Source organism: Acanthaster planci, linkage group LG06 (assembly GCF_054643075.1).
Source record: "Acanthaster planci isolate LZ-2023a linkage group LG06, COTS_SCS, whole genome shotgun sequence".
Taxonomy (NCBI): Eukaryota; Metazoa; Echinodermata; class Asteroidea; order Valvatida; family Acanthasteridae; genus Acanthaster; species Acanthaster planci.
The window spans coordinates 2,436,000-2,457,979 of NC_141782.1; the positions used below are offsets into that span (position 1 = coordinate 2,436,000).

Genomic DNA, 21,980 nt, shown 5'->3' on the forward strand with positions numbered 1-21,980 from the left:
TCCTTCATGAGTTGCTCGCACCCACGCTTAGACCACTTGTGAAGCATGATCAACTCTTTTAAAATCTCATGGAAATGCAGTGCATAATGGGTACAGTAAAAGGATGCGGATAACTTTAAATGACGTCACCAGTTTGCCAACCATTCATAGTTGGGTTTACCTGACCAGGTCTGGAAGACCTTAACTTACCCAGAGCTGGTATCCTGCATTCATAGAGGTTGTTCTGCTGTTCCCAGTTTACATTCTTGTGACGTTAATGCATGTACATGTATGTTAATGCTGCTATTTTTGATTCCTCACATTTTCAGGTAAGTCGCATGTTGTGAGAGAAGGTCTGACACACCCCCTGATACCGGACAACTGGTCCTGGGGTGGGGTGGTGTCGGATCACTGCCCCGTGTGGGTGGAGTTTTACTCGGACCAGGACCTGGACGAGGGCGGCTCTGGCATCTTGGCCCAGCTGTCCAAGGTGAGGCTGTTGGCAGGCAAGTAGATTAGACAAGAGAGCGGAGTAGGTAATCAACCCTTATTCTCTTGGTGTAACGTTTGGTTCAGTCAGCCTAATATGCCAATACCCTCCATGCTGAGGACTTTGGCTGACCTCCACTGTAGTAGAGTGTATAAAGCAAAGCAAGGGGCAGTCATGAAAAGTGAATATTGAAGTCTTTTTGAGAGATGGAACAGCAAGGGTTTAAAAAAAACCTTTCTAATCCAACACAAGAAAATTAAACCAAAACTGAGTGCAGTTTTTGATACAGTCTGAAAACCAACTGGCTAAACAGACCCCACCACCCCTGTGTGGTGCAGTGTACTCGCCCTATGCAGAGTATTCACCCTTGATCATTGCAAAAATGTTCACGGTTTGAAAAAAACCCAGAGTTTTCCATTTGATGGTTGAAGGGGTGATCCAGCTGTCTGGGACCAGGGGCTAACTTCACGGAGCTGTGAAGCTATAAATCTGCTTAGAAAAGAAGGACATATGCTCACTGGCTACAGTGTCACAAAGTGTTGGCAGCGAGTGGTTGACAGTAAATATGTGACCTGCTATTCTAAAACCAGGCTGAAGGTCATGTTGATGTTTAACAACTTCTCTCCCCACTCTTAGTTTGTATTAAAGCATTGTCAGTGAATATCTGGAGGAACTTGAATCATCACTGCCCCTACCAAACTGCTTTTTTAAATTGGTCATTATTCATTAGTTCAATGAGTTATGTTTCGAAGTGTAGGTTCTCTTATTAATAATAGCTTCCCTGATATTACTTACAATGAATTTACTGGTCCGCTCAGTGGGAGTAAACTACAAAACCCGTAATATATGTTATGTAAGTTTATGAATGAAATTGTTGATTAGCCAAAATGGAAATATATGCATGCACTTGATGCAAGAGTAGAAATGCGATGCAATGTTTTGTAAAAAAAAAAAGCCTTTTGAGTAGACTTTGGCGACTGTATCATTTGTGAGTCTGAATCCGTCTCGGAGTCACTATCTTGTTGGGAATTGACACAAAATGGAAAACTCTAAAATACAAATCTGCAAATGAACTGTACTTGTGAATCACAACTTCACAAGGTCATTAAAGAAGCACTTTGGCTGTCTTAACTATACTTATTTACACCCTGACACTGTACAAAAATTGGGGTTTCTCTGACAGAATATCAGTTTGCTTTTTGATCCTGTTTCATGCTGTTTAAGAGCCTTAAAGGCTCTGTTTCCTCCCACTTTGGGCAAATTTGCTGGTTTCCCCTTGTCAGAACATGTTGCCAGAAATATGGCACTGAAATAAGATGAGTGACTTGCCAAGTCAGGATTCCTTAACACTCCAGTGCAGAGTCGCCCAAGTGTACTTTTAGTTGCGATATTTGTTTAAGTTTGTGATGTGGACAATCTGGTGATCACAGTAACAGCAGCTGTCACTGGTGGCCCCCGCCAATGGTGGAAGATAAGTATGGTATGGAGCAACTGTTGCGTGACAGTCGCTCCATACAAAACCCAACACATTGCTTTCCACCATCAAAGGAGATAATTGGGAAATGTCCAGTGAACGGTCACTGGATTCGTCCTATCCAAATTATTTCTAAATTGGCCACTGATTGCCTTAGAACCTTCCTGAGCATCTATACATGTAAGTTGTAACAGTTAACCTAGACGTGTTTGAAGGTTGAAGCAGTCTCCAACTTTCAGAGGCAAAGTAATTTACAAAAAAAAAATTAAAAAAATAAGAATTGTATAAAAGTGGATGTTTTAAACAGGTTATTCTGTTTAATCCATGTAAACTAGTAAACAATTTCTTTGATGCTATGGTACCGGTACCTTTTTTCTATTGTTATACTCAAAACGTTCACATTGTACAGTTGTACAGACATGTTGATAAAATTATGGAAATTGGCATAGAAAAAGTAAGTACGAAATTGCTGCAGTTATATAATAATGAAAAAAAAAAGAATAGGGGCGCATTTGGGTGTTGGATCCACGGGACCCAGTACAGTTCCATTAACAACAACAAAAAAATGAACTGGAATTGAGCTAGTTTCCAGGGCCCAATGTCATGGTGTTGGTGAACAGTTAGCAGAGAAGTTGTGCTTACCACAGCGTACAATTTTGCTAACCGTAAGCACTATTCATGGCGGTGCTTGGAGTGGTGGTGCTAAGGGTTGCACATGCATGGAGATTTCCATTGTTCCGTCACTTGAGAAAAATTTTCCTGAGAAGTCCTAGTACATATTAGCATGCCATTTGCTATGCTTACTGCTTATGGTCTCCATGAAATTGGCAGAGCCTCAGTTAGAGTAAAATTGCGTGCTTAGCAGTGTCTTGAAATTGGGCCCAGTTCAATATAAACTTCAAAACAAGTAGGCACCTGAAAGTCAGTGTCAGTGATCATGTACTGTATGTATATCGCAGCATTCTTCTGGGAAAAAAACCGCAAAACAATACTTCCCAACCTGATATGTTATTGACCTCCCCCTTTTCCGACTGGAGGCATGGACCCCTCACTTTTTGTAGGTCCTATAATGGGGTGGGGCTCAATGGATCGGCCTATTAATTGTCTGATGCCTCATGGTCCCACAACTGCCCCCCCCACTTTGAAAGTCATTCCACTGCCAATCACCAGAAAGTTTGTTGCAGGATAGTTTAGATTGTGGGGTTCTATCCTAAATGTGCTTCTAAACATGCCACACGCACCTTGCGGATCATTTTTGTGTCCATTGTCTTCAATCTGTTGTGAACACGGTGTTTGGCATTTGACCATAATGTGCCAGCAAATTACATACATGTACATGTACTGTAAACAGTTCTTAGATTAAACAATTTGAAATAATTTAAAAGGGGGGTGATGATTTCTTTGCAGAAGCGTGCCGGTGTCTTTGGTCTTGCTGGCTCGATGTTGACATATCTGCAACAGTCTCTGAGCTTATTTGACCAAGGGTAATGTGATGCTCAGAAATCTGAGCGTCATTTCTGTTATGGTAAGCAGGTAATGGCTGTGACTAAGGCAAGGCTCCACAGAAATGGCTTACATTGCTGATATGTATGTGTGCAGGCTAGCCGTTGAGACTTCAAGCCATCAGTAATGCCGTAGTCAGTTTATGGCCCATATGCATGAACATGTCCAAAGACATGTGTGCCAAAGTAGGACATGATTTGACTGTAGTGTGGTCACAAGTCTTCACGAGCCATTCTGTCAAAGTTACCAACTATGACAACATGGCATTCCTCTGCCATTGTTTGTTCCCATCACTAGCGACCCAACGTGTGCATTGACATCCAAACAGACTTGTAATTTGACCTCCAGTAGATGTCGTTGCAACATTGCTGTTTGACTGCAATATTGCAGCGCCTTCATACATGTACATGATTCCCCCCCCCCCAAAAAAAAAATTCAAAAGGCTTGCATTGTGACAATTTCATCAAGTACATTGTACATGTACATCAATACAAGATCACAAACTTTCATTCAGCCAGTTTGGTATTTCAAACAGCCAAAGTCCTTTAGGAATGAAGTGGTCGTGTGAGTCAGCGTATGGCTGTGCTGATAGGACGGACTATTGCTCGTGTGTGTAGCTGTTCCTGAATAGCACATGCTCCTCACACTGAGCATGCGCTCTTGGTATACCAAATTAGTCCATTATAAAATTGGGTTTTTATCTGCATTTACCTGTGCAGCAGGACTGAGGCTCTGTCACCTGCAGCAAAAAAAATCTAGCAATCACACTGGAATTTTTTTTTCTTCACACTCGCATATAGTTGGGCGTAGGCTAAGACAATTGTACATGTATTTGCAAAATGTGATGGTCGAAAAACTGCTGTTCACAGTTAACGAACCTGTAACACTTGTACATGTATGTAGGTGCTAAATGTACGTACTTCCTGCATTGCCTAGAAGTTGTCTCACAGCTGCAAGTTGGAGTGAAATTATACATCATCTATATTGCCTCGATACTTTTGCTTTTTCAACAAAACCCTAAAGTCACTGTACTACCACCTAAAGCTATATGGAACACTGGTACCGGTGGGTACAGACCTTATTGAAATGCCAAAGTGTAAACAAACAACAGAACAGGAAAGGGCGGAAAAAGAGCTTGAAAGTTTCTGGAAAGTTTCTGGAAGCCAAGTTGGGACAAACTTGTGCTGATTACACTTCCTTTCAAGTCACACCTCTTAAAACTGCGTGAAAGATTAGTCATTGAAACAAGCTATTGATGTATACGAGAAGAGGCACTGCATGGCAGGATTCTAGGAATATGTTTGGTAGTTCAGTGACTAAAGGGTCAATAGTTCATGTTTTGTGCTGAGACAAGCAAGAGTGTATAAAAGCTTGCCCCTTTAAGGAAACAACTCATTTTGCAAATTGCAAAGATGCCATATTCGCACTGCTGTTTGTGTCATGCACCTAAAAGGTCAGAGCACACTTTGTGCAAATGTGAAGTGAATTTGATGTCGCAGCACTCTGGCAATGCAAACATTAGCTGTGATGATGAAAATTCATATTTGCTTTTGCGTGGAGATTAAACTGTGTTACTGTAGTGCAGAATTTGGACTGTATGATATATGGACTCACTGACCGTATTGAGCATGACCACTAGGGTATAGAAGTCCATCTTTTGTGGGAGTCTAAATTTCATAGGAAACCAGCCTTCAAGTACATGTAGTTAGGTAACTGCTTTGCGTTGAAATAGCAAGTACCAGCATATTGCCTTGCTGATGTGGTTGTATTTCTTTCAATGTGAATGTTAAAATGGTCCAGTTGTAGGCCAATAATGGTAAGCTGGTTTGGTGCTGATAAAACGTTCTGTTGCAGAAAAGAGGCGAATATGACTGGCAACTTGATGAGCATTTTTTGGGGTCATGCAAACTTTTTGTGCAAAAGCCAGGAATTTGTGCACATATTCCTTCATCAAAAATGCCATGCCAAGTGCCCATAAAGATCAGGCCTTAGTGCTTCCTTACACAGGTGGGCAGCCACAGACTTCCGCACAGTAAGAAGCAATCAACCACAGCGGTATCCTTTGGGACTGTCTGTGCCGAGAGTGGACAAATTGTGTAATAGAGGGTTTGCATGGCTGCCATCTTGCAGGCGAGTGCTTTTGTTCCACAGGATATGCACAGAGGAGGTTTCCTCCATGGAACAAAACAACTGCCCTGCAAGATGGCTTCCACGCAAAGCCTCTACAGGGAGATAAACCACTGTCTAGAAACTGAACCCCGAGTGAGTTGTCAAAGATCTGCGTGTGTTCTGGCCAATCAGTGGTCTCGTTGCTCATGGCATCACACTCTGACTGGCATGGTTGAGCTCTTCCTCATCGTACTTTCGATTCTTACAGTGCCACGCCGCTGTGATAGTGGAAAGTCTTTAATAATACATGCATTGATTTGTATTAGCCTCTTAGGTAGGGCACTGTAGGAGGGTACTATAGGGTTTGGGCAAAATCTTGTGTGTTCACTCCAAATTTACCCCCTACGGTGTCCACCATGTTTCAGAGAAGGCTGATACAGATCAGGGTTTCTGCCTTGTCCCACAGCGTACCATTTTTGGGAATAACTGGACTGCCAGCTTGTTTTTGAGAATCACCACCATTATAGTGTGGATGCATCCTGTGTACATGAAAGGCACCGGTAGCTGTAGAGTAGGGTCTTGGGCTGAGCTTTTGTACATGTACATCCAAGATAAACTGCAGGCAGTTTATCTACCAGCCTTTCTGCATATTTACCATGGTTCAGGCTGTAAATTATTGGTTTACTATCGCAATCTGATTATTGCAATAGTAATGCAGTTTTTTTTTCATTACTTTTGATATACGCTAGAATGACATGTGCATTGTGAATAATTTTTGTTTGAATCATAAGCCATTTTGACTATATTATTACTTTTTGTTTTCTTTCATAAAAGCTGCAATAAGGAAGTAATTAGAGTACAGAAGCAGATAACTGTATAATTGAAAAAGATAACTTAAAACCTATCAATTCTACAAATACATGTAGAGAGAAAAATAGTTGACAGAAGCACGACATGGATTTTGTAATTTTGAAATTTAAACAAAGGAGAATGGAGATAGTGTGCCTATCAGCTCTGATATATAGATCTGATCTGATCTTTTGTCACCTTTTATAATCAGTATTGTGGTCAAGACTTCGTCAGACTTTGCCTGACCAACATGTCATCCCATCTTAAGCCGGGGTACAAGCTATTCACGTGAAGTGTGACAAAAGTATTCCTTTGTAGGTGCTCACCGTTACTTGTGACTGGTCTTTTGTCAGGTCTTGTGCCTGGTCTTGCAACGGTATTGACAGCACACTGTATGATAAAGTTAAGTAAAGGTACAGACTATCATTTGCAGTTACTCAAAAGGTACATGTACAACTGACACAATAACTATTGAAAAGCATACTCGGTTTAAAGATGGTTATGGGAAATCATTCCCTGTGAAATAACTCTTTCTAGCAAATTGCCGTCAGTAGTTGGTTTTAATTTGGCAAAGTGTGGGCAAGCGTTGACACAGGCATGCACTCAGTTACTACCGGGTCTGATTGGTCAGTTCAGGGTGCAACACCGTAGAGCTGCATTCAACTGCATGTGAAGCCGAATTTAGATTCAGTTCAAAACGTCTTAACTCAGGAATTTTTTATTTGAAATCAAGATTCCAGAATATTGCTTTTGCTGAGCAGAAACTTCATCAGGTTTGTTATTAGTCTTTAGATTGTGAGTACGTTTGTTGCCTCAAAGGAGCAAACATATACATGTACACATGCATGTATGACAGATGATGGACTGTACCGGGTGTCTTTAAATTCTCTCACCGTAAATAATGTTGCCACTGACAATTGTAAACTGTTTCTCCCAGTTAAACGTAATGAATTGTGACTTGTGAAAAACTTTTGATCTCACAAAACTGTAGGCCGTATGCACCGGTGCAGTGCACAGGTAAGGTCTCATATTCTGTGTTTGTTGGACACGTTCCCGTGCTGTACATGTATTTTCTTTTCCACTTCCACAAGAGGCACTGGTAGTGCGTGATCATTTGCATATGCTGAATAGTATTCTTCTTATTGGATTGTTGAGCACAATGTGCCAGGTGCACAGTGCTATTTGTAAGCCATTCTAGGGCCCCTGTTTTGTTTTTACACAAGTATGTATCGACAGTGTGTTCGATTACTTCCCCTGCGCCATTGCGACTGCGTTCGATTTGACTTTCTTATGAATCCTCGCACTTACTTTGGCCTGGCCCAATTGACCAGTGTGCCTCACCAGGAAGTAAATGTATTGGATGTATCCCATGATATAATCTGAAACATGCAGGCCCAGTCGCATGTTGCGATGACAATTAACATTACCCAGAAACACAGTCAAACAAAGTGGCTAATTTGTTTAGTTGAAAGAAAGGCAAGAAGTATGTTTGCATGTCTGCAGCTTTCAACCGGTTCAGATTCATTTTGCAAACTGTAATGAGCGCACTGCCTCTTGACCTGGTCGGGGCACTTTGAATAACCCAAGATCTTTGCTGCAGTGGCTGCAGCAAAGATTGTTGGACACGCTGCGAGAGATGTAGATGCAGTGTCTGGCTTTGTTACCTGTCCCTGCAAGCTTTGGGAACTAGTCTTTATACCAGAATGTGTACAGCATGTCAGTATCAATCTTGATTCTTTGTAAAATAACGGAATTGAGACACGTGCTTTTTCAACTATAGAAATGCTTGTCTTCCTCTCTTGAATAACTTTACAGGTACCAAGTACAGTATTTGTAACTTTTTTTTGGGTAGTTTTGTATTTTGTCGTATTGCGGGGATTCACAATTGTGGAGTAGTGTGGAAGATGGTTTAGGAGCAAGGCTCATAAGCGAATGAAACCGCAGTACTGTTTTGCCGCTGCCATTTTGAATATCTGTAAAACAAATGGTACATACATGTAAAGCCTGCTGTCCATAGAGGGATCCCAATACGACGCTTTTAGCGTTGATCTGCGCACTTCCGCGTTTGAAAATGAGGCTGTATGTGTCAGCTTCAATTCTTAATACGATCAGAAGATTAAAAGTAAGGAGTCAAGACACAAAATACATAAAGGTATGTTAAATTCAGACTTTTCAGGCTGCAAATTTTTGTGGAAGAGTCTTTCAGGATGACTCGACACGTAAAATCAAAAGAAAAATAACACAATTGACCGCGAACTAACGTACCTGCGATGGTCGTGTATCTTGTGTAGTGGGCGTGGTTTAAACTGAAGTGGCGTCACACTTACGAACCGGATACTCCATGTACTGTGTGGACTCTGCGGGTGCACGCAACAAATTTCAACAGAGAGCCTCGGTTTCGATGCAGATATGCGCAGACGGTGAAATCCCACTATATGTGAACTTTTATCTGTAGTGTGTTAATTAGGTGACTAGATCTGAGATAAAGTTATGGTGTCAAAAAATCGAGACGACTGAACTTTGACAGTACGTAACTGCCTATTAATAACAGCTTGACACTGGAACCAAAGTGTAAGGCTGTCATTAACACTTAATGCAATTTGTATTAGAACTTCAGTCTTGTTGGTGCCAAAGATGGCTATTCAGTTAAGTTGTTTTTTTTCCTTTGAATTTTTGGTTTTGTGGGGGTCACTTTGTTAAAAAGTAGTTGTCTTATTTCCACGTTTAACTGTAATCAATTATCACAGTCTTGATGAATGTAACTGTGGTACTAGTAACTTGGCCAGCATCATTTCACATTTCTTGCATATTTAATGAATGCTCTATTACTGCAATAAATGAATATTACTTCAGAAGTAAACTTGTGTCCTGGTTTTTTTTTTTGTCAAAGTACACTTGATTTCCAGGCTCAGAATAGAACAGTCTTTGGTTGAAGCCCCTTTTAAAAAATTTTTTTTGGTGTTAAAAGGTTTAGTTTACAGTGCGTAAGACTTCAGACTTATAAATGAAAGTTCTGTGGTTCAAAATCCCACTGGTATAATTGGCTTCCCTTTCTCATTCAGTGGTGTTGGAAGGTTTATATGTAACAGTAGTTCCAAGTTGTTTCAGTGAGAAGAGTGAGCACCAGCTAAGTCACATGACTTATAGTGGGTATCAAATATCAACAAACATGGCGTCTTCCCATAGCAAAGTGTGGTTTGAGTGTTTTTTACCAAAAATGAAGCCAATTTTCGGTATAGTACATGTACGTCATTTGTCAGGGTAATTTACCCACCGTCGGCTTCAGTTTTGGTAAATTACACAAACAATGCTCTGAGATTACAGCATGTTTGTTGACGTTTGATGCCCACTATAGGTCACATGGCTTAGTGGGCGCAATCAATAGTTTTAAGTTTTTGCCAGGTTCAAACAAGAAAAGAAAGATTTTTCGCTTTTGAACACCACCTGGATTTGATCCTGTGATGGGGGTTGACCTCCAAGGCAGCAGAACAACCTGTGGAGCCACTTACATCCCCCAATCTTCTGTTCATTCCTCATACTCAAGATATGACCAGCTTGTGGTTATACAGCGGCTGGTGGTCAAAAGGAAGCTGGTGGTTTAAACGAAGTATCATCAGAGACAACAGTGCATTGGAATATAATTCCAAAAAGTCAGAAACAACACCTTGAATAAATAGCTCCATTTACTTTATCAAAATTGCGGCAGTACGATGAATGAAAGATTAAATTACAGCAAATATTAAAGGCACCAGACTGTCAACAGTCATTCAGTGTGGTTGTGCAGTTGACTGCAGTGTCATGAAATTTCTTCAGAATTTCACCACAAGGATTATATATACATGTACATGATATCCCTGATTGATGGAAATTGAATTCCCCATGATGAGATGTACGCTGGTTGTCCAGATTTCAAATTACATTAAAGCACACACTTCACTTTTCCTTGGGAAAAATGTGAATTCTATGGAAAGAGATTTAACAGAAGACACAATATTGCAATGAGGCGATTTAAACTTCACCTGCATGACCGCCGGCATTGTGTCCAAATGCACACTGGTTTGCGCACACATTTGGTGTATTCTGAATACCAGCTAGCACTCCAGAACTGGGTTCAAACATTTTGTGAAGAGCTAGTTTGGCAAAATAATTGACCAATTTCTTATTCAAATAGACCTACACATACCTTTTTATATTTAGTGAGAATAAATTAATCAGTTATCTCTAAAATTAAGTGACATCTGTGAGAGAGGTGTTACAAAACAGGCATTGACTGCTTTATCTTGCGTAGTAAAACTAACCTCCCTTGGTGACCTGTTACCTCGGCTTTTCGTCTAGGGAAATTAAAATGCTCCACGGATCTCCTCAGGAGGCTAATTCTACCCCACCACAAGATAATGCAGTCAATACATACTATATGGCAATACATCATCTGCCTTGGATGGAAGAAGTCAGCTTTACACATTTTTGGGTTGATGTTTGAAATGAATTTGTTCAGATTTGCATGTACATTCCACACTCCGACTTAAAAGAGATGTGGCTGCCTCTTGCAAAATTGTGTCAGGTTATAAAAATGAGGATTTGACACTTTAACAGAGCAAAATGTGGCACAGAGGAAGCCTTTGAATGGAAGAAAAACTCCTGGTATCAATTCCATGCCTTTTTAAAGGTTTTGCTGGGAGAAAAGAAAGTGGTACTTAATATCTTGAATCTTAAGTCACATGCTTACATCACTATTTTCACTCCAATTCAAATACGTCAGCCAGCAGCTGCTTTTTGTTGACTTTACCCATGGCGTTGCGCGGTATTGCGTCCACGACCCTCAGCTCGGTTGGGATGGCATAAGGTGCCATGTGGTCCTTGGCCCAGGCCCGTAGCTCTTGCAGCGTTAGCCCTGTCTCTGGGCCACCCTGCAGGGCCACAATGGCTGCTACGCGCTGGCCCCAGGTCACGTCCGGCAGGCCCACCACCGCGCACTCCCGGATGGCGCTGTGGGCCAAGAGGTGGCGCTCCACGTCCAGCGCGCTGATCTTGTAGCCCCCGCTCTTGATGATGTCCACAGACGTCCGGCCCAGGATGCGGTAGACGCCAGCTTGGAATGTAGCAGTGTCCCCTGAGTAAGGAACATACAAATCCTTCAAACACTACTGATATTGAAACCAAGGCACTGTAGCCGGGGGGGGGCAGTTGTAAGACCATCACGCAACAGCCATTCATAAATACCTCGGAAAGTTTCCCTTTTCAACAACATGCAATGTGACCGTGTACTGAGATTTGATAATGCCTGCTGTGATTTGACAATGCCCGCTGCCTAAAAAACACTCAGGCACCTGGACATGAGACAGTTTAATCCATCCCTATTGGTCAAGAGTCTGCGTGTGACACAGCATGCAGAACATGCCAACTGGACAACTTGCACAAGGAATATACCAGAAAATGGACAGGGGAGTTCAGGAAAATGGAATTAAAATTCTAGAACAAAATTGTTGGAAAGCTATCAACTATTGACTCTTAACCACTACCAGCCGGGGACTCCGAAATCGGAGCCGTATGGTTTATATGTGTGGCCGGGGTCTCCGAACTTGGACAAAGGAAACAGGGCCCTGTAACAAAAGACCGTACTCCAAACAAAAGACCAGGCTGCTGGGCATTACCAGCATTTTTCACTCTCAAAAGTGGTGATAATCCAGCGTTGTTTTGAAACCGTATACCAGGATTTGGGGCATTGAGAGCAAGCGGATTACCACCGGGGACAAAGGCTCTCAACCACCGCAGCGATGAGCCACACAGCACTGCTGCATGCTAATCTGGCCCCCTATTGAAAAGAGGTCAGCAGTGCACTGAGGCAGGTTCGTGAACAAAAGACAATTGTATAACACCGCACAATCTGGGCTCTGTTTACAAGGCTGCAGGCCTGGCTGAAATATTCGGGTGTCAATGAAGGTCACCCGTCAACTTAGAGTAGTGCCTACAGATTACTCTGTGCGGCTATAAACGACTGTTAAATGGAATGATGAATTGTTGAATGATTTTGAAAACTGAAAAAATGACAGTCATGCCAGCCCAGCATCATCAACGTTGAAAAATGCCCCGGCACGAAGTGGTTAACCACTTGCTGCCGAGTGGATTTTTCTTGAGCCAGACAAGATGCCGGGTCCTTTTCAAGATTTTCTGTTTTCAAAATTCTTCAAAAATTCATCATTTCATTTAATGGCTGTTTATACCTACATGAAGGACTCTTTGGGCACGACAGTTAACCTTCATTGACTTATTGAATATTTCAGCCAGGCCTGAAGCCTTGGAAAAAGAGCCCAGATTGTGCGGTGATATGTAAGATTCTTTTGTTCCCGAAACCAGCACAGTGCACTGCTTGACCTCTATTCAATAGGGGCCAGATTAGCGAGCTCATCGCTGCGGGGGAGAGCTTTTGTCCCCAGTGGTATACTGTTTCAAAACAAGGCTGGATTATCTCCAATATTGAGAGCAAAAAAATGTCGGTAATGCCCAGCTGAGCACGGTCTTTTGTTACAAGGCCCAACTCTTTTGTCCCAGTTCCGGGCTCCCCGGCTCTGCATCTAAAGCCTATGTACTCGACAACGGGTCGCCCGGCAGGAAGCGGTTAAGACCGGCTCAGGAGAATGAATGCTGATAATGCCCTTGCCTGTGGCTCAGGCATTAGTCACATCCATTCTCCTGAGCTGGTCTTAAATGCATATTTAAGACTGGCCAAACACATATTTCTTCCCTATTAGTTAATAAATAGGACCTGCCAAAGGTGGGGGGGGGAAGCCCCCAGTTGAAAAAGTAGGAAGGGGTGGCCACTGGCCCCCCTTTCCGTTGCCAGTGCCGTCCAGCAAGGATGCCAAGTGCCCCTTTTCACATTAACCTGATTAACATTAAACTGACCTTGCTACACCACTACAGCAACTAAGAATCATGTTAAACAGAACTACCCTCCCAACCTACCGGTTCTGAACCAGCCGTCGTTTGTGAAGGCTTCAGCCGTTGCGTCCGGCCGGTTCCAGTATTCCTTGAAGATGGCTGGCCCTCTGACCTGGAGCTCGCCCTCGGCAGCCTCTGACCCTGGTGTGACCTTTGAACCCTTGGAGGTACCGTGGACACAAACGTTGCCCTCGCCGTCAACGATGCGGGCTTCAACAGTAGAAAATGGATTGCCAACTGCTCCTACATGTATGCAGCAAAAAAGTATTAAAGCTAATGAACACTGTTTATTGCATGGCAGTCGTGCAATTAAAGGAAGAAAAGGCTATGGTTTCTCAATTTTATTTATTCTTCATTCATAATTTTAAAATTACCACTCAAATTAACAGCAAGCCATCCAAACAACCAAAGGGCAACTTAACTGTTAGGGTTATTAAACATCGCTGGAAATAATAATAATACACAAATTATTAAATGGAAAAGTCCTTAATTTCCTCTCAAGAAAATAAAATCGTACACAATACGGAAAGACTCCTATCACTACTGGAGACCTTTGGTCTAATATACTTATTTCAACACCTTGGCCACCACCAATGGGCAAGTAGAATAACAGGCACACAAACAGTGAAAGAGACCTGTAGAGATTGCCACATCTTCTCACGCTTCAAGGTAGATTTTGAATGATCAGGGATCAGGGCTGATTGTGCAGCAACATTCACTTCGAACTCTTTACTGGAGCAAAAAGTCTCAAGTTGTCGAACTTCTGTCCTTACCAGGAACTCTGACACCGTGCACAGGGTTTGTCAAGGCCATGCCGATTTCTGTCATTCCGTATCGCTCCAGCAATCGGTGACCCGTGATGCTCTCCCACTGGTCGAGCACTGGCTGGGGCAGCGCCGCTGAACCGGCAACCATCAACCTTCGGGAGACCAATTCACAGAGTATTTCAACAAACTGCTTGAGGGGCAATGCACTGCAAATGCACACAAACAACTAGTGGCATAGTTGAGTCCTCCTCCGCTTCAAGAAATCTATCAAAGTACCTTTACGAAGTGGTACAACATGAGTTAAAGTTGAAAAACTGGACACTGTGTACTAAGTAGTTGGGTTTTTGGTTTCAAAAAGGATTCAAACTTGAGCACTTGTCCTGTGTGAAAAATGTGTAGATTTCACGCATATCCATATTGTCTGTGTGCCCAAACACTTACACAACTTATTCAAACAACCTGGTTAAACACAGCCGTACCTCGTCCCATCTCAGTTTACTTGAGGTCTCAGAAAAACAGGACTAGACTATAATGTGAAGTACAGTCGCAGTCAAACTGTTGGAATTGCAGTGCAGTTTTGGTGTAAAAGAAAACAGAGAACACTTCCAAAGGAATTCAAAAGACGTACATCGCTCTTTTGACAATAACAGGGAAATTATAATTGGTTTCCAAGTTACACATGAATTTCTGTTTGTTTTATCACAGCCCATTTCTCACGTCACTTAAGTACAAATTTCAAAAGACGGATCAACACACCCTCACCTAATTCGATCCTTCAGCTTCGCCTTGATGAAAGCCCTGGCCTTTTGACCGACGAACTTTGACTCAAAGCGCTCAATCAGCTTTGCGTAGATGGTGGGGACGCCCATGAACAAGTTGACCTGGGGTTCGCAATCGTCAAGCAGCCTGTCCCATACCTACACATTTGGATATATGGAATGAAGTTAAAAGACGACTTTTACTGAAGCTTATTTCAAATTTTTTACATGTACATGTAAGTTGAAATCACTGAATCAACTGTAGTTTTCATTCTGCGGCAGTTGACCGTAATATTACCAATGTACCTGTATACAAACTTGCTTTCATTCTGTAGATCTTTACATGTATTTTGTTTCTAATACAAAACACAACTGCCATTTCATGTGGGCTGCCAAAATCGGAAGAAACTTAAACCTTGGTTGGCGACAAATTGACCTTAAATTGTACATTTGCTCCATCAGCGTTAAAGACAGAGGCATTTTCTGTTTTATATGGAGGTTTTTCACGCGATGTAACGTGATGGGTAGGCATTTCAAGAAACGTATCATGTCCGTGGGGGCGTGTGCATTTTCGAATCTGGGTATTTCCATTGGCAATTTCATGTACGCTAGAATGTTGAGAGACTTTGAGGGCGCACAAGTTTCTGCGCACATGAGTACATGTAAATTAAATGCTAATCGTCAAAAATCACGTGACTGAAAACCTTTATAGGCCTGGCAGTATATTTTGCTTGGTGTTATTTAGCTCTGTGAGATTGACTCTTTGTGAATTCTCTTAGTTATGTACTGATGGCCAGCCACAGTTTGGCCAACTTTTGATTGGCAGAACTTACTTTGGTAATGCAGTAAAAGAAAGATCCACGTACATGTATCTGCTCTGAGCAGGAACAGAGGCGTGTTTTTAAATGAAATTGACAGTCCTTTGCTACCAACTCACAGCATAGGCGTGCAAGTTTATGCGCATTTGATATGGAGCATGCCGAGTATGTGCAACAAATTTCGTTTGAAACGTACATGTATAATCTTAGCGAGCACAGCGACCACGTGCAAGAACCCAGTTGGGAAACTTCGTACCATCTGTCTTTCTTTTGCCGGTGAGGGTGCACGTCAGCTCAGGTCGGATAATCAGTAACTAGCTAAGCCAATCACATGACTGACTCAGAGTTCACCTTGCTCTCACCTTGTCAACGTCAAACTCTGGCATCATGACGCAGGTTGCCCCGCACCACAGCGGACACACCAAGACGTTGACCAGTCCATGGAAGTGGTGCAGCGGCAGCACGTGGAGAATGACGTCACTGGCCGACCAGCACCAGGCCTCAACCATCATGGAAATCTGGGCCTGCAAGGCAGCAAACGTTGTGACCACACCTTTGGGTGGCCCCGTTGTCCCACTCGTGTATAAGATCATTGCCTTGCGGTTCTTCCATCGGATTTGGCTCCACTTTTGTGTCAACACCTGCTTTTCAATCAGTTTGGAATCAATTAAATCATGATTGGACACTGTTACGATATCTTGTACAGCACCTGATACATTGTTCTCGCATTGAGGAATGCCATGTTCGTGCAGCTGACTGGAAGTCTTACTTCGTCGTGTGACGAATGCATCTTCATTCAAAATTAACACTTTCAGGTCGTTTTTCTGCGCAAGGCTGTTTGCCTTGTCGGAAAACTCTCTTGTGGCTATAATGACAGAACTCTGTGAGTCGCTGATGACGTAGTCCAACTCAGACAGAGGATGAACTTTACAGAGAGGGACCACTGTGCACCCACTCATCCACGCCGCAAACTGCGATATGACAAACGAGACGTTGTTCGGGCAGAGTAGGGCCACGCGCTCGCCGTTCAGTATCACCTCGGACCCCCTCCTCCCAATCGGGGCATCTCGCGGGGTGACAGCGAGGATGCGCTGGGCGAGTGCGGTGCTGAACCCGATCAGTTCCTTGTAGGTGTGTTGGCCGAGGCTGTCCACGATGGCTGTCCGGTCTGCATAGCCTTGCCTCATGGCATTCAGGAAGACAGGTTTCACACTGACCGTGTTGGATGAGCTGCCTCGTTTGCCGAGACAAGGGATGCCACATGCAGCTCTTTGCAAGAGTCTAGGTACACTGTTGAACCTGACCAATCTCTTGGCATGCCCAGAGTAACAACGAGAACTTGGACTTGTGGAAATGAGCCTTAGAACAATGGGGACTAGATGTGTCATCATGCTTACATGTACCTGAAATTACAAAGCACAAGAAGAATCATATGATATTTTCTGTAATGTTAATTTCTAACAAATGTCTGTTCGATGCAAAGAGTATTGTACAGTGCCTTCAGACATGCACAATGTATGTTTAGCCACTGTGGTTCAGTTCACAGGGGGCATTTTATCTATTACATGTAAATGTTATCTTCAGGAAACTACATGATGAGATCGCCATGCCAGCCTGGCCCCCCCTCGCCAAATGATGGATAAAATACAGGACCACTTAATGTCAACGGTGCATGAAATATACATATTGCTCAAATTAATCACGTCTTTTGTACAGTAATCAAGGGCTTATATGACTAGTCATATAGCAGACAACATTACACTACAAGTAGTCATGGTAACAACCTTTGTCAGTTTATGCTCCCCTAGAAAAACTGTGGGATTCCTCGCTTTGCATCTCTTCTGGTTTGGGCTGAAATTTGAACCTTCCAAATTTCTTTTTAATGTGGTTGGGTACAATGGATAGTCTAACAACAGAGAAGATAGTTCATTTTTGGAAAGAGTTTTATATACACAAAAAGTGTACGGACAACACTTAATGACCCCGAGCTGTTCACAAACCTATGTGTTTTAAAAGTTAATGCTTCAGAATGTCCTCAGCTAAATTTCACTTTTTGGAACATACTGTCACTTTCTGATGGCTGTTATAACATTTTAACCCCTTGACGTTGGGAATTTTTTCTGAAAGCCGACTCCGAAAATTCCAGCCTCGCTTGACCACGAAGACCACTTGCCAAACCGCAAATTCTCGGTTTGTGGCCCTGCGTGCTCTGCACTCTTTGATTTACAGTGAAAAGGCTCATTGTTCAGTGGCATACGGCTCTACTCACGCTTCCACATTCCCGTTGCCTCTTTTCAAAGTGGGGACTATTGTGAAGCTGGTGATTATGATGCAAAATCGGCCTTTTCATTTCTTGGCAATACACAAAGGCCAATTACCGTATATACAAGAGCCAGGGTATGCCTTCTTTCACCGTGTTCGCTCAAGCGTGGGCCGAGAATAATAGCTGAAAAGCGGGCTGAGGGATCTCAATTTCTACAGTGGCTCTTACTGTTTCCCGGTGAGAAGGGGTTAAGGGAAACTTAGTGTTGTTCAGATATTGAACTCTTTCCTCATTTTTTAGCATGGACTTTTTTTCAGGAAACAGTTATATTTTTTGACAATACGCTTGAAGTAGTAAACAAACAAAACATCTGTGGATCTGCATTATGTTAATTACTGCCAAAATGCCTGGCACAACTATTAGGTGCCAATACAGGGGAATAGTCGGATCCATAAGGTTTGGTAACCAGAATTACATCAATGCCGCATCGTACTTATGCAGCCAAAATGCACTACGTGCATGTAAAATGTGCAACTGTGCAAGCAGAAAATGGCAGATCTTAAAGTCATCCTTTTGTTTCATCAGAATGACAACATTCACCACTGGATTCCCCTTGCTTCAAACTACAGTGTATACGTTAGCTTCTTTTTGTGTAGTTCTGAGTCGGGTGCCACAAAGACTATTTTCTGAACGGAATTTCGGGGTGCGTTTCATGACCCACAGCTGTGTCAACTGCCACAATGGGACACTTTGAGACATTTGGTGGCGGCAGACACAGAACAGGTCTTTTTTGGTTGATATCGGCATGTGCTTGCAGTTCTAGGCTTGCATGTTAATTCTGAGCATGCACACAACCAAAGGACTGGTTTGTCTGCCACCACCATGCAGCTCAGTCTCCCATTGTGTATCAAATTGTACTTTCAAAGTTGGGCATGCCCGACTTACAATGTAGGTTGAAAACAGAAGGGACGGAAGGGTGTTGTGCGACAAGCGCCCCCTACGTTCAAACTCTTCTCATTCAGTCTTGTGTGGCGATGGCGTGCACACCCTTTGATTCTTAGCTGCGTGAAGATGGACCACGATGAGTCTTTGAAACCACGAACAGCTGGCAATAATTGGTAGTTAAGTGTGACTCCAAGTGTAAATCCGTAGTATAATATATTTCTTATACAGGACTTTTATTTGTCAGAAAAGGTAATTTTCGAGATGAAAACTGTCTATAGTATATTTTGTTTCAATTTGTTTACCGGCTAATCCTTATTGACCATGCCATGCCAATTTCGTTGCCCAATTTTGATCGAACGTAAAGACTAGTTTGAAGCATACATGTACCAAACTCAACGGACAAAATTTGAAAGAGAAGCATCACCCGTTTTTTATAAGGGTGTGGACAAACAGTCATGTTGAATGGAAGGATTTCCTTTAAACGACTGCGGTCTGAAGGTGAGGCCTTTACATGCATTTAAGGAAAAAACTCAAAGTTGAAGGTGGATGTTTTACAAAATAAATTGTTCTTATGTATGGATTTTACAGCAGGATCCAGAAGCAAAAATGGAATCCTTTTCTAGAATCTCCATGAAACAAAGGGCTGATGTACATATTGGAAATAGAACAAGTTCTTCAATAATCGATAATAGAAACGTTGGAGACTGCAGCTTTAAATGAAACAGGTCAATATGAACACCCCTTTTAATGAATGGAATAGGCACAAAGGTCATTGTATGCACATCATGCGCAAACCCCTTCCGTCTCCCCTGGTTGGAAAGACACACTTTGAGAAAATGGGCAAGGGCAAGCGATAAATATCATGAAAATGTATTGACTTTAAAATGAGAGAAAAGAAGCACAGTACTCGTAAGGGAAAAAACATGACGGGAAGAGTTCAATACATGGACATCACTTGACACCCTGTACACAAACCCTGTCTAAAGAATTATATTCTCTAAGCAAATGCTTGAAGATTTTCCCTGCTACATTAAACAGTTTCGGGCGACTTATTGCTCTCTGACTACCGGTACTGATACATGTGTGTCTACCAGTGGAGGGAAAAATAGTGATATCCACGTATGAAACTCTTCTAAAATTTAGTAAAAATGACAGATTACATGCACAAGACAAGAAAAGGAGGGGAGAGAGCAAAATCACAAAAAGCAATTTTTACAATAAATAATTTAGTAACCCCAACCATGGTCAATCATGGCAATACAATGACTAACGTTAACAAAATGGATGTTAACTACATGTACAAATATACATTCTAGATGTACAATGTTAAATGTGACGTTAGTCAGTCAGTTGATATTCATTTGGCCTACCTACATGTACATGATTGAAGTCGCAATAACAAAATTAACAGACGTCGTCAACTGGACTAGGTCAATGACATGAAAACATGTAAATTAAAACCCTTGGGCTTTGAAACTAGTCACAACCATGTCAGCCCAGTTCCAGTTCTCGCACTTTCATTTAATTTTCCTCTTAACATGCTTAAGTTTTGTTCAGTTCAGCTAGATAACCGACATGACCGAAACTGAGCACGCCCAGTAAGTAAAGCAGTTGGGGTGTAACGTAGCCCAGGTTGGACGTCTTCATTTCCACTATGAGTACGACTAGTCGCAATGCAATGACGTGCACTTGGCTAGGGTGTTACTAACATATACATGTACATGGCAATTATCTCCGTAAACTCTAGGTTCGTAATGCTGTTAGATACCCAATTAAATAAAAAGTCCTCTCTACTCTTTTTAGGTAACATTTTGAAATAAAATGAAGAATATGGCTACATTTGTAGGAAGATTAGACACAAGTTACATGTACATGTACGCGTAGCGCCGGTATCCAATCTCGGTATCCGTTATCGTGACCGGTAGTCTCGTGGTGGTGCCGGTACCACAACATAACAGCAAAGACAGGGTACTCGACAGCAGGAGAGTCCAAGCATGGTTTAAACGTATCATGCGTCGTCTGCTGTTGCATAACATCGAGTATCCGCCCGCGCCCTGAGCTGAAGTGAAACCTCACCGACGAAAGACAGACAGCTGATAAAGGTTGCACTACACCAAGTACGCGCCCATAGAAGACAGTGCAAAATCGGACCGAAATAGCGCCGCCTGTTGACTCTCGTGAAGAGGTTGACCTCCGAATTTCACTTGAAATTCAACTTGAAGATTATGGCGAGAAGATCACTTTTCGTTTTAATTTCATGGGGGTTAACTACGAATTTTTTTCATTCGCCTTTAAACTAAGTGCTCATTTCTGAATGTAACCGCCCGCCTCTATCCAAAATAGGTCCGCAATTTCGGGCTTTTTGTAAAAGAAATACCCTGACCTGGAGACTATCAGTCCTAAATTCGAGATTTATATAAATATTTCAATGATGCCTCCTGATTATGGCCTGTCTTATTGTAAAAACCCCGTGGGATCACAAAATATTAATGAGCTCGCGCGCAGAAATACAAGCATTTGGTGAAATGCACCCCTAAGTTTTCCAAACGGGTTCTAGCGCGCGTTCGACGTGCAGGCAAACACCACACATTATGGACTAAAATCGTTTGCGTGCACTCAGCGTGCTCTGCGCATAAACTTGCGCACCTAGGCGGTGTGTGAGTACGAAAGGACTGTCGATTTCGTTTCAAAACACGACCTCTTTTGTCCCTGCTCGGAGCGGATAGGGGAGGCTTCCTTCCCAATGCAAATGATACTGCCTCGGCAGAATTTTTCATCCCCCGACTTTGATGTTGTTAGCTTAGGAGTAAATCATCATTATGCTACATGCTGCGAATCTACCGACTGAAGCTAGTATTTCATTTCACTTCGTTACTATGAGCACAAACGCGGTTTCCATGCCAAAACTTGCAGCCGATAAAGTTATTTAGAATGTGATGGGGGTCTTTCAATAGAATGAATGTCCATCATAATTTATTTTACATCAGCCGGGAAATCCAGTCATTTTGGTCTTAATTCCACCTCCCCTGTCATGGTTACTGTGACCAATAATTTTCTCTGATGAACACCCCACCCCAACTTTAGTG

General features: G+C 42.4%; 2 protein-coding genes across 10 annotated transcripts in view; one reads left to right on the top strand and one right to left on the bottom strand.

The window, feature by feature from the left end:
- eepd1 (endonuclease/exonuclease/phosphatase family domain containing 1) overlaps positions 1–9,264 on the top strand; it is a 25,504-nt gene extending 16,240 nt beyond the window's left edge. For 3 of the 4 annotated variants that reach the window (XM_022224584.2, XM_022224585.2, XM_087137687.1), the window contains exons 8-9: positions 309–469; positions 3,351–9,264. In XM_022224584.2, coding sequence (XP_022080276.2) covers positions 309–469; positions 3,351–3,431 — 242 coding nt within the window. In that variant the 3' untranslated portion in view covers positions 3,432–9,264. Of the gene's footprint in view, positions 1–308 lie in introns of all 4 variants that reach the window. The other variant, XM_022224587.2, reaches the window with a different exon arrangement.
- Positions 9,104–21,471, bottom strand: acsf3 (acyl-CoA synthetase family member 3). 6 transcript variants are annotated; one of them, XM_022224751.2, is made up of 7 exons: positions 20,761–21,470; positions 16,049–17,089; positions 14,873–15,027; positions 14,117–14,262; positions 13,368–13,586; positions 11,191–11,514; positions 9,104–9,994 (listed from the first exon to the last, which is right to left on the bottom strand). In XM_022224751.2, exons 1-7 carry the CDS (start codon positions 20,923–20,925, stop codon positions 9,984–9,986), a joined length of 2,061 nt encoding a protein of 686 aa, XP_022080443.2. In that variant the 5' UTR covers positions 20,926–21,470; the 3' UTR covers positions 9,104–9,983. The 6 variants fall into 6 exon arrangements, with proteins under 6 accessions (XP_022080443.2, XP_086993811.1, XP_086993812.1 ...); XM_087137685.1 differs by lacking the exon at positions 9,104–9,994 and adding an exon at positions 18,895–19,054 and having other exon boundaries at positions 10,075–11,514; positions 20,767–21,470; XM_087137686.1 differs by lacking the exon at positions 9,104–9,994 and adding an exon at positions 18,895–19,054 and having other exon boundaries at positions 10,075–11,514.
- Positions 21,472–21,980: the final 509 nt, after the last annotated feature.

Coding starts and splice junctions, on each gene's coding strand:
- acsf3 (XM_022224748.2), bottom strand. CDS start 20,925: ATGCAACAGCAGACGACGCATGATACGTTTAAACCATGCTTGGACTCT. Junction 14,263..14,872: donor AAGCTGAAGGATCGAATTAG/GTGAGGGTGTGT, acceptor GGTCTCCCGAAG/GTTGATGGTTGCCGGTTCAG. Junction 11,515..13,367: donor CGACGGCTGGTTCAGAACCG/GTAGGTTGGGAG, acceptor TTCCTTACTCAG/GGGACACTGCTACATTCCAA.